This window comes from Micropterus salmoides, unplaced genomic scaffold, assembly GCF_014851395.1.
Source record: "Micropterus salmoides isolate LMB-PRFRI ecotype aquatic unplaced genomic scaffold, ASM1485139v1 Ms_hic_scaffold_13, whole genome shotgun sequence".
In the NCBI taxonomy this organism is placed as follows: domain Eukaryota; kingdom Metazoa; phylum Chordata; class Actinopteri; order Centrarchiformes; family Centrarchidae; genus Micropterus; species Micropterus salmoides.
Window position 1 is genome coordinate 16384259 of NW_024040374.1, and position 12636 is coordinate 16396894.

Sequence of the window (12636 nt, forward strand, 5' to 3'; positions counted from 1 at the left end):
TGATTCACATCAGAGCTTCATTTATAAAAACAGGTCTAATCAGCCAGATATGGACATAATCAGTGCTTGCTGGTCAGTTTTTAATATTGCAGTGAGGAATAGTACAAACAGAATGATAAATGTCAAGAAACTAAATCCTCAGCGGTCATTTGGTCCTTGGTTTTTGGGTAACGATAAGGATGTTATATCTTAGTTTCCACTAGGTCCGTCATAATAAAGGGAGTGAGGGTAAAGGAAAGTTAGAGGAGTAAGGAAAAAGGAGAACTGCAGAGAAATTTGTAAAGAGAGAGGGATGTAGTAAGCTGCAGAAATGAAAAGATTGATATTTCATGGATTAGAGGGGAGACCACAGTAATAGAGATGTACCTGTATGTCTTCACATTGACTAGACGATTAATGATTTGATAAAGTGCTGCTTTACCTTGGAAGCAGAATTAGGCCTTTTCAATCTGATATACATAACAACCTAATTTTTCTGGCTTAAGATAACTCAGACATCTGCCTTCTACCGCAGTGAGAGTGGTTTGACAAGATAGATACCCGTAGCTACATTTATACCGTCTCGCCAGTGAAAATACACCAATACCTGCTGTGGTTGAGAGACCTTGAAATACGTTTTGGCTCTCTCTGACTGAGTAATAGCAGTTTAAGTAAAACAAATGAGAGTCTGAACCAGCTGTTAAAGATCTTGTTTTTGAGTGTGCACATGACTCATCTCATATGTTTGCCAGCTACCTAATGACTTCACTTCTCAAATACACAAATTAATTTCAGTAAAAATCTTAGATGGGTCCTGAATCATCATGTAACTGCTACAGATGGACTATTTTCTCTTTGATAATTTTAACATCTACTGTTTCAGACCTGTGGGGGACAAGTAACTCACACGTTTAGAGTCGGGGGGTGAATACAGCTGTCTTCAAGTAGGGGGGAGATCATAATTTACACATATCATTTATCATGATATGTGTAATTTTATATCACAATATCAGTATATATCATGATATGTATAATACTTTCTCTGGAAAACTATTAAAGAAACTATGAATGGATGTCTGATATGGCAAACCCAGTGATTTGAATCCTTGACAAATCAAAGTACTTCATCACATTGTCCAAAAATCATATAAAAATCCAATAATTACAATAATTCATTCATCACTGATTTGCAACATTGTCCACTACAGTCAGTAGGCGATTTGAGGGCAAATGCCACCGTCCTCCTCATCCTCTAGCAGCAGAGAGAGTGCAGTGGCAGAGGGGTTGTGTATGTTAGTTTAGTCTACTTGACCAGCCCAGTATTCTGTTGAAAGTGCCCTGACTCATTGATCCTTTATTTGACTGAGGTTTGTGCAAATTAGAATCTATGGCCCCGATCGTGACTGAAAAATAAGTAGCCTAACTGTGCTGCGTATTGATAAATCCATGGCACTGTGCATGGTGCTGAAGCAGCAGATGGATTTGTAATTGTGGCTTTTTCTCTCAGTCCTTCCTCCTGTCAGTTTTGTCTGACAGGAGGAAGTGATCTTAAGTCGTTAGTTGCAGCCTATTGCCCACAATGATCTGATCCAGGCAAAATCTAGAGTTACAGTAAGTGAATGTTGCTGTCTACTTCCTCAACAACAAACCTTTATGCAAGGTACATAACTTCCAGTTGTTGCTGTGGCGTTTACCCAGACACTGGACATTGCAAAAAGGTGTCCCAGATAAAAATTGTCCTTCTATATGACCTGAAAATACAGCTAAAAAAAATGCCATTCTTTGATTTCGTCATGTCTTAAGTATTGTTGAACCACCTGCTTGTTCAGTGTTAATACTCCACCTTTCGTGTCTGCCCATGTTGAGAGCATGAGACATCCTGCGCTGGGAGTTTGGGGATCCCATCAGGTGGGTCTTGCCTTTCAGCAGGTGCTTGTACTTTGGATTGTGCCGCAGCCAGCGGAGCAGGGCCTCGCAGGCATCATGGCGCATACCAGTGTTGGTCAGGCTCACTGCCAGAGCCATGAGGGCTGGGAGGTTGTTTGGGTGGAGCTCCAAACACCTGGATGGAGACAGGACCCGGGCATGGAAGAGAAGAGGTGGTGTAAGGTGTGCACTTCAAAGGGAGATCTATATTTGACAGGTATTAATTGGGACAGGCCAAAGCAACGGAACATAAGGCGGAGGCTAATGATTTCTTAGTCAGAATGGATGAGCTGCACCTCTTGTGCTCTGCGCCTGCTGCAGGCGACCCTGTTTTAATGCAGCCCTCAGCAGCAGGGGTAGGTGATTTGCATTAGGTTTGCATTTAGGAAAAAAATGCCCTTGGTGATTGTTCCATAGCTAGAGATGGAAAGTATATTTGTACTGAGTGCTAGAGTTATATCACCGGTTACATCATTTGTAGAACTGCCACTAAGATCTACGCTGGTGTTTGTAATTGAAAAGGGGAGAAGAGCAGTACTGTGTTGGATAAACAACTTGGATTAGTTAAGAGACTGGAGGGAGAGGCCAAAACAAGATTTAGCTCTCATCAAGATATTTTCCAAGCCAGATTTGCTACATCTGATGTACCAACTTCCTTAAAACCCTCATAATCCCAGTCAAGCCAAATTATTTCAGTCAGTCCAACTGCAATGTGCTGTAGGTGAAGATTACATAAACTTTCAAATCCACTGTACACTTCCAAGAATGTGTTCTGTGTGCAAATTGTTTTGCTTCCCATGTGTACACGGTGTAAAATTGGAAAGAGAAGTTCAACTAATCCATATTTTTCTCAGGTCCCCATGTTTTCCAGGGACAGTGCCAGATTTGGCAGCTTTGTTTGTATGCAGAATTGAACTGGCTGCCAAAAAAAATAGCAACATAAAATAACCACATTAGTCAAATTTAGATAAAAAATACACATTAAACAGACATTAGCCAAACAAAGGGTTTATTTTCCATATGATAAGATGTTCTTCTTTTGGTCACATTCTCTATTATTAATGAAGTGGTAAAAACAGAGCATGATAATATGGTGCTTGCCAACTGAAGTGTTGCCAGTGTATCAACAACATGCTAATGCCAGGTACACATCTAATCTCACTTCATACCCAAACACTCACAGAGGGAGCTATTACATAATAAACAAACTTAAATGTACACCATGCAAACTACCTGAATGGTGTTTCAAAATATGCAGGAGTCCATTGGATTAATTGAGATTCTAACAGTAACTGAAATTACATCCATAGTAATTTATCCGTCCATCGTCAACCGCTTATCCTGCGTACAGGGTCGCGGGCATTAGTAATTTTATTTATGTAAAACAGCAATTAAAAGTTTCTATTTTGTATTTTTATTTAACAGAATGGACTGTCTAAGTAAACTTAAAAAGGCACTCTCTTGTGTTTTCAGTTGACATATCAGTTTTCACACTCCCAGATAGGTGCAATTTCTGGTTTCAGCAGTGTTATGAAGTAAAGTGGGCCACCTTCCATTAAGGACTCTGTTCATACCCTGGCTCTGTGCAATCACCATCCATGTGGTGTGTCCTATTTTATAAATGAAAATCGCAGAACATTTCCTTCCAATCGCTGTTTGGTAAAGTTAAACTACCGTAACACTGTGATGGCGTTCTTCTCGGGAATATAAATATAACAGATCCTTAAAATAGAATGCTGCTGAATAGACTGCTGCCAAAAAGTTCATTGAAACCTCTTAGGCAAATTTCATGTGCTAGGATATATCTTTAAACATGACATTTCCCCATGAGTACCACTTGTGCAAACATAGGGGTCCCCGAGCAGTAATAGCTGACAAGTCTGGGAGCGATTTTTCATTAAATGGGACTTTGATGCAATTCTTTCTCCTTACCTCTGGAGGGAGACGATCGCGGACTGCTCATTCTCATTTTCAGCCTGGGTGGTCCCCAGCACTTGCCAAGCCTGCAGGGAAAGAAAATGCAGGTAACAGTAAACAGCGGAGATGAAACCTGGATCCTACATATATTCTCCAGGGGCTGAAACACAGTTACAGTGGCTCAGCATCATCTGTCAGGCACAGTGAGTGGGATCCAGCACAGAGTGAATGATGCCAGTGTTTCAGACACAACAGAGGATGACACATAGGAGGATCCATAGAATGCAAAACCTTCATGAGGACAAACAAGAGCATAATGCAATAATGATTTAAAGTTGGCAAAGTGATACTCTCAAATACTTCATGATATCATCCAAGCAGTAGAAAGCCATGTATTATTCAGTGAAGCAATCGGAGATGACTTAATGCTTTATCTCTTTGAAAAAAAAGGGATTGATAATTCATGTGAGGGTTCCTCATTTATTTAGAGCTGAAGGTTTAGTTGATTAGTCGGTCACCAGAAAATGAACCAAGGTCTATTTTGATCATGGATTTATTGTTTTAGTCATTTGTACACTGAACATCTTTGGAGTTTACACTGTTGGTCAGACAAAACAATACAATGAAGACATCACCTTGGCCTCTGGGAAATTGTGGTGGTCATTTTTCACAATTTTCTGCCCTTTTATAGACAAAACAAGGAATCGTCAGATTAATCGATGAAAATCAAAATAATAAGTTGCAGCCCTACATTTATTGGAAGGAACGGAGTATGTTAAGTACACCAGATTATGAATATTAGAGCTGCAAAAAACCCTAAAACTTTCAGTATCGATAGTGCTCTCAGTTAATTGATTAATTGTTTTGTCTATAAAATGTTAGAAAACAACAAATCATAGTTACCCAGAGCCTAAGGTGATGTCTTCAAATGTCTTGTTTTGTCCTAGCAACAGTGCAAACCCCCAATTATTCCATTTACAATGAAATAAGATAGAGAGAAGCAGCAAATCCTCACACTGGATAAGACATCATCAGTGGGTGCTTGTTACAAGAAAATGTTTTGTCATTTTTGCTTGAAACATGACTCAAATTATAACTGATCATCAAATCAGTTGCCAGTTCACTTTCGACTACTAGATGAATTGACTAAATGTTTGTTGTTCAGTTAACCTTAAAAGTGACGGTCTGAGAGGCACTGCGGTTGATCTTTGTGCCACTGTTGGTTCTCAGCAGGGAGACAACAATTGAAAGTACCCTTCATCAGCGCAAGAGGGCACATATACAACTAACCTCAAATCCAAAAATGTGAGATTATGAGATTATCCTTTTGTATTTAATGTCTGTAAGGACACACTTAAGAACCTGTTCTAAAGCTAATCTCTGTAGATGCTTTTTTGTTCCACTCTTTGAAATGAGGTTTGAAATTATTTCAGAATGATTCAGAGGTCTTTACAGTGGGGCAATAAGCCACTAAGCGCCCTAGGAGGAATTTTGGAATCGTATTAGTTCCATACACCGCGGGATAATCCTCTCCTCGGAATAACTGGCACATTTCTGTATATTCGAAAGTATGAAGGCTTTGCTCTTTCAGGCTGCAAAGAGGTCACTTCTTTTGAAACGGGGAGAATAGAAAAAGGAGAAATAACCCTGCAGAATGAGCTATTATTCAGCTCACTGGGCAAATGGAAATTCTCATTAAGAGTATGAACAAATTGAGTATTTTTGCTACAATAAACAACTCTTTTACCAAGAAAAAAATTATAATTTGCCCTCTACAGGCAATCAGCATCTAGCCTGTGGGTACTGCCTAGTAAATCTGCTTCACACAGCCTGTGGTCAGTGAGGCATCCTTCCTCCTCTAGCTTCTCTCAACATGAGGTGGGGTTATTAGGGTTGGATTTAGCCTTAAGTTTGCGCTGAAAAACTCCTCCAGTCAGGTTGACCAGTGCAGGACTGCTGTTTTATTGGCCATCTGTGCTATAAATGTGCCTCCATCCCTGTTGTAAAATACACCCCGAGCTGTAAATACAAATGTCTCCACAGTTAACTTGTCTGGTTAAATAATGAAAAAAAAAACAATATGTGTGTTAACATGTGTATGTGCATGTGTGTATTAATGTATTCACCTCTGAATCATTAGGGTCCTGCAAGACAGCTGCTTCCAGCAAAAGCACAGCGTTTTGCAAGTCTCCCTCTCGAGACTTCTTTAGTCCTTCTTCAAATGCGTTAGGAAAGTCCTTATAAGGATTATCTGTGTGGAAGTAGTAACCCTGTCAGCAAAAAAGAAAACAACAAAAAATAGGGACAGTGGCAATGTCAGTTTCACTTTCTTCCATATTCAAATGCAAACCAGGGCAACTGTCCTGTGCGGCTGTATATTTAAGCCAAGCTCCAGCAGCAGGAATTGATCTTTTCTGCTTCACATCAAACCTGGGCTGAGCTCCCTGGGGATTATCTGTTCTCTTTAAATGTTAAACTTTGCATTTTCAAACTGGTGGTGATTACCCTGGTGTGTTGTTGACCGCTTCTGAGTGCAATGACTTTGGCAACAGCTTTTTCCTTAAGAACTAGCTCTGTGCTGGGATCAATCAGATAGCTCAGAAGTCTGATCTTGTATGATTTCCTTATATAAGAAGGTCAACCGATGGGTAAAGTGTACCTACGCTCTGTCCTCTGAAACCCACAAACAATCATTTACACTCACCTAAAGGATTATTCGGAACACCTGTTCAGTTTCTCATTAATGCAATTATCTAATCAACCAATCACATGGCAGTTGCTTCAATGCATTTAGGGGTGTGGTCCTGGTCAAGACAATCTCCTGAACTCCAAACTGAATGTCAGAATGGGAAAGAAAAGGTGATTTAAGCCATTTTGAGCGTGACATGGTTGTTGGTGCCAGACGGGCCGGTCTGAGTATTTCACAATCTGCTCAGTTATTGGGATTTTCACGCACAACCATTTCTAGGGTTTACAAAGAATGGTGTGAAGAGGGAAAAACATCCAGTATGCGGCAGTCCTGTGGGCGAAAATGCCTTGTTGATGCTAGAGGTCAGAGGAGAATGGGCCGACTGATTCAAGCTGATAGAAGAGCAACTTTGACTGAAATAACCACTCGTTACAACTGAGGTATGCAGCAAAGCATTTGTGAAGCCACAACACGCACAACCTTGAGGCGGATGGGCTACAACAGCAGAAGACCCCACCGGGTACCACTCATCTCCACTACAAATAGGAAAAAGAGGCTACAATTTGCAAGAGCTCACCAAAATTGGACAGTTGAAGACTGGAAAAATGTTGCCTGGTCTGATGAGTCTCGATTTCTGTTGAGACATTCAGATGGTAGAGTCAGAATTTGGCGTAAACAGAATGAGAACATGGATCCATCATGCCTTGTTACCACTGTGCAGGCTGGTGGTGGTGGTGTAATGATGTGGGGGATGTTTTCTTGGCACACTTTAGGCCCCTTAGTGCCAACTGGGCATCGTTTAAATGCCACGGCCTACCTGAGCATTGTTTCTGACCATGTCCATCCCTTTATGGCCACCATGTACCCATCCTCTGATGGCTACTTCCAGCAGGATAATGCACCATGTCACAAAGCTCGAATCATTTCAAATTGGTTTCTTGAACATGACAATGAGTTCACTGTACTAAAATGCCTCCCACAGTCACCAGATCTCAACCCAATAGAGCATCTTTGGGATGTGGTGGAACGGGAGCTTCGTGCCCTGGATTTGCATCCCACAAATCTCCATCAACTGCAAGATGCTATCCTATCAATATGGGCCAACATTTCTAAAGAATGCTTTCAGCACCTTGTTGAATCAATGCCACGTAGAATTAAGGCAGTTCTGAAGGCGAAAGGGGGTCAAACACAGTATTAGTATGGTGTTCCTAATAATCCTTTAGGTGAGTGTATATCATATACAGTGATGCGATACACATTTGATAGAAAATAGGCTAAATGTCCATTGTTCAGACTATTCCAAAATGTTCTATATATTAGTTTTGGGGGAAAAGTAACTTAACATAAATGTGATTATTCAATACATATAGTAAAAAGTAACCTTTTCAAGTGAATTTGTTACCTAACAACTTGGGTGAGGATTGAATTCCCTGGTAAACTTTACAACTGTACAAGGAAGCTTTGTGTGTTTTAGGAATGACAGCGAGCGCTCATGTGTACAAACCAGAAAGCTCTATAATTCTTTCAAGCAGCATCTGTTTTCAGCTTGTATTTTACTCTTATGTGTCAACACCCAACAAGAGGGTTTAAACAAATAGTTTGACATGTCGGAAGATGTGTTTTTTGTTTTTCTGCAGATAGTTAGGTGAGAAGACCAATACCTATTATCTGTGCATTAAGTATGAAGCTAGAACTTGAAGATGCTTAGCTTAGCATAAAGACTGGAAATGGGGAAACAGCTAGCAATCTCTGCTTGCTATCTCCTTTGTCAAAACCACCCAACAGCACCACTAAATCTCACTAATTCACTGACAATATATCTAATCTGCTTCATCCAAACGTATACCTAAATATAAAAACTTCAAATTGTCGATTTGCAGAGTTGTGTAACCTTCTGGTCTCTGCTGGTTGCCAGGCAACTTTGCGGTGACATTGAAACTCCAATCACATGCGTTTGAATCTCTGTCATGTCTTTAAATCACAAGTGTGACATAATGAGCGCTGTTGAAGTGTTGGTAGGCATATATTTGAACTTTGGAGATAACCAGGCTAGCTGTTTCCCCCTGCTTTAAGCTAAGCTTATCACCTCTTGGCTCAAGCATATGTAATATACAGACATGAGAGTTGTATTGATTTTTCATCTAACTCTCTGCGAGAAGAACTCTCTGCGAGAAGAATCTGTGAGCTCTACAAATGTAGGACCGCAGTTTTTCTACATGACATTTAAAAAAAGTACTAAACATCCTTACTTTTTTTATTGGGTAACTAATTTTACAGTATAACTCTAGACAAGCATGCATTGTTTACATCACAGAAGCCATCAGCACTGTATATTTCTACATCACTGTCATCAAGACAAATGTCTGCACATGCTCATTGTAACATTTTAATGACAGTGACCTTCTCATGTGGAGAGACACTGGAGGGAATCTGCGCCTGCTCGTTTTCCGTCAGCCAGTTCCGCCGAGCGAGTTCTTCCCACTCTGCCTGCATCTTATCCCAGAACTCGGTATCTGACTACAGACGTCAGCAAGAGAGAGAATAGGACACGGTGCAGAGCAAGGGGGATGGATAGATGTGGGAGGGGGAGAAGGTGAGGAGGAGGAGGAGAGGGAATGACTGATTAGTGCACAGAAGAACAACAGCCCTTGTAATTTCCCATCATCCTACAGTTGCAAATGTCACGTCTATCTGGCTCACTGGCTGGCTATAAGCTATACAGTACTGATCAATCAACACATTTGTAAGTCAAGGTATAAGTAACTATCTGCACTTCAAATATAAACAAATGGGTGGCACCACCAATGTGTAATGGGATGCAACAACAACTTGCAAAGAAACATAGCTTTTACACTTCATTTAAAAACCGTGATCATCAACATAGTGAACCTGCCAGCATCTACTGCCAGTTGTTTAGTAGGTCAGTAAAGAGACGTCATAAGTCAAGATAAGCGATTATTACTTTGCTAAAAAGAAAACAGTGCACATTACAGTTTTTGCACTAAACTGCTGCCAGAAATTGTTGTACACCTCAGCAATCAGTTGTGCCGACAGTGTCTCAAAAGCCTCTGCAACTAACAGTTATAATGACTGCAATGTTGTTTGGATGCTGAGTTTGCCTCATTAGATTAATTGAGGGTTTTGTCATGTTTTCAACTTGGGTTAAGCCTGAAATCCAGATCAGACCAAATGAGCAGTTTGAAGAAGATGCAGTGCATGAGGCAGAATGCAGAGCAACTTGAAAAAATATAATCATGAGTCAGACATACAATGTTCTACTTTTTTGTTTGATTGATTGTTTTTTGTGGTTGACAGGGTAAGTGTTGTGGAAGAACTTCAAACTCCAATTTTCATATTTAGATGGCAGGTTAAATTGTTTCTATGTTTGTACAAATTCCACAACCATGTGAAAAGTATAATGTTAATGTATAATGTTGCTTACTGTATATTTGAATGAAACTGGACATCTTGAATACTGCAGAATTCATACATTGGGTCTTGTCTTTAGTGACAAGTAAGCACTGATGACCATTTAGCTCCTGCCCCACTGATCAGAGTGTAGGTGCACATTGTGTGTGTAATTACACATCATGAAATGTACTTTCATTGTTTTGCAGATGACACCCTGTTTAACATCTTACTCCAGGCAAATACATTTTCATCTTTGCATATTTAAAAAAAAATATTAACCATTTCACATATGAAAGAAAACTATACCATACAAATTCAACCTGTTCTTGATGCTTAATAAATACATATCCTGTCCTATCTCTAAAAACTGAGGAGTCGGATGAGACTCAAGCTGTGGTTTTGAAAGAGATACTCAAAACCTAGTCATATTTGGAGCACTGCTAAAATTAGAACCATCATGAATTTTAGTGATACAGAGAGGATTATAGTTGCCTTTATCTCTTCCCACTTTGAGTAGTGCAACACTCTATTTATCTGCCTTAGCCAAGAGGAGTTGAAACAGCTTCCGTGTGTTCAAAAAGCTGCATCATGCGATTTAAATAAAACTATTTAACAGGACCACACACTATCTCTCCTGTTTTTATCATCTTCTTGTTGCATACCTGTTTTTGTGAGAGCTGATTAAAAGATCCATGTGGTGACTTTACACTTTACCAGTGTTTTACTTGAAACCTAATAATGTAATGAAACTTTTATTCATGCAGTGCATTTCACACCAAAATTGTGGTGCATGGGAAGTAATGCAATTTTTAGCCATGCTATTGGCGTGGGTCTGGGGATGGCAATGTCAGTTTGTTGTTCAATCACTTTGGTCCCGACTGAAATTTATTTGATGGATTTCCATTAGAAATTTTTGTCTTTTAGAGAAATGGATTGGAAGGATTGGCATAAAAATTTAATCATTAATGTTTCCCTCACGTGGCATTGTAATAGCTTGGTGATCCCCTGACTTTTAATCTAGTGCCACGAGAACATTTTGACTGGTCTAATATTTTGGTTACCTTCAAAACTAATGACATTCCCATCAGCTGTGGTTTGTGTTTACTGCCAACTAACGTGTGTTAGCATGCTAACACGGTAAACTACGATGGCAAAAAAACGGTATACATGCTAGACATCAGACATAGCCGTTGTCAGCATGTTAGCATGTTAGGGCTCTATTTTTGTGTCGGCGCAGAGAGCAGATTGCAATGTCGCACCAACATAATGGTATCATAATAGTATATTAATAGACCCCAAAGGAAGGAAAAGGAAAACAAGATGACCACACAATATTTAACATGTCAAAGACCAATAAGCTTCCCTTGAGGAAAACTCTCCACAGGATTCCTACTGTTAGTGTGTCATGACGGGGAGTGCCATGTATTCAAAGAGAATGAAAGTATTGAATGAGATTGACCATGATTGTCACAGCCTTTTAGCAGAGCTTACCTATAAATTAATGTATGATAATGTATTATTTCTGTCCTGCATGTGTTTCAGTCCTCCTTGATTTTCAACCACCAGACTCATTATTGATTATTGTTGCCTGGATTGGACTAAGAAACATGATCCCATTGCATAGCTCCTGGCTTCCCAACACTGCCTGTTGAATTTAAGGTATTATTGATTACATACAAAGCCCTGAGAGACCTAGCCCCAAGTTATTTAGCAGATCTTCGGATGCGACATTCCTGGTTGTTCCTAGGTTCAGATTTATACTCCAAGACTGTAGAATAACCTCCCTGAGGAGATCAGGGCTGCAAACTCTCTTTTTAAATCACTTTAAAAAAAAAACACTTCCTAAAAATGACTTTTTGTTTATTTCACTTATGTGTTATGACATTTTGTGTTTTTTTTATTATCCATCCATCAGCAACTGCTTATGCTGCGTACAGGGTCGCGAGGCGCTGGAGCCAATCCCAGCTTACATTGGGCGAAAGGTGGTGTACACCCTGGACAGGTTGCCAGTCCATCGCAGGGCCACATATAAACAGACAACCACACTTAAGGTCAATTTTGGAGACACCAATTAACCTAGCCTACATGTCTTTGGATGATGGGAGGAAGCCAGAGCACCCGGAGAGAACCCACACGGACACCGTGCAAACTCCACACAGAAACAAACCCACGACCTTCTTGCTGTGAGGCAACAGTGCTAACCGCCGCACCACCCTTGTTTTAGTATTTTAAATATATTCAGTTTTATATACAGGTTATTTTTCTGTCTTGTTCATTTCTTCCTATTGTGGTAAAAACATACACCTGTGAACTATGCCTTTGCTCCACACATTCAGCATCATCACTACAGATGCAGTCATGCCTCTTTTTTCATGTTAATCTTGTATTCATACAGTTGGCTGAGTCCATGATTTTTGGCTATCTTCCTGTCAGAGGCAGAGCAAACCGGGAAGAATAATGCCAAACAGAGCAGAACAGCCTCATGTGACTTATTGAGTGCTGCATAGCCAGAAACCCGTCAGTATAGGACAGCACTGTATACAGTACGTGTGTGTGTAGTGACAATGCAGAGGGGAGCAAGGTCAGAAACATCTAATGTAGGAATATGTGTGTGTCTATGTCAAAGGTCTTCTCATCTCCACATCTTAGAAGCCTGTGATTGACATGGAGGCCATAGTGTGGCCCTTCATGGTGAGACATGGAAGGTAATTACT

At 40.1% G+C, this 12636-nt stretch overlaps 1 protein-coding gene across 3 annotated transcripts in view; it reads right to left on the minus strand.

Moving 5' to 3' along the window:
* The window catches only part of pex5la (peroxisomal biogenesis factor 5-like a), a 112182-nt gene that overhangs the window by 10450 nt on the left and 89096 nt on the right, over nucleotides 1-12636 (minus strand). For all 3 annotated transcript variants that reach the window (XM_038715815.1, XM_038715814.1, XM_038715813.1), the window contains 4 exons: nucleotides 8912-9028; nucleotides 5949-6092; nucleotides 3838-3908; nucleotides 1823-2041 (listed from right to left, as the gene is read on the minus strand). In XM_038715815.1, coding sequence (XP_038571743.1) covers nucleotides 1823-2041; nucleotides 3838-3908; nucleotides 5949-6092; nucleotides 8912-9028 — 551 coding nt within the window. The remainder of the gene's footprint in view (nucleotides 1-1822; nucleotides 2042-3837; nucleotides 3909-5948; nucleotides 6093-8911; nucleotides 9029-12636) is intronic.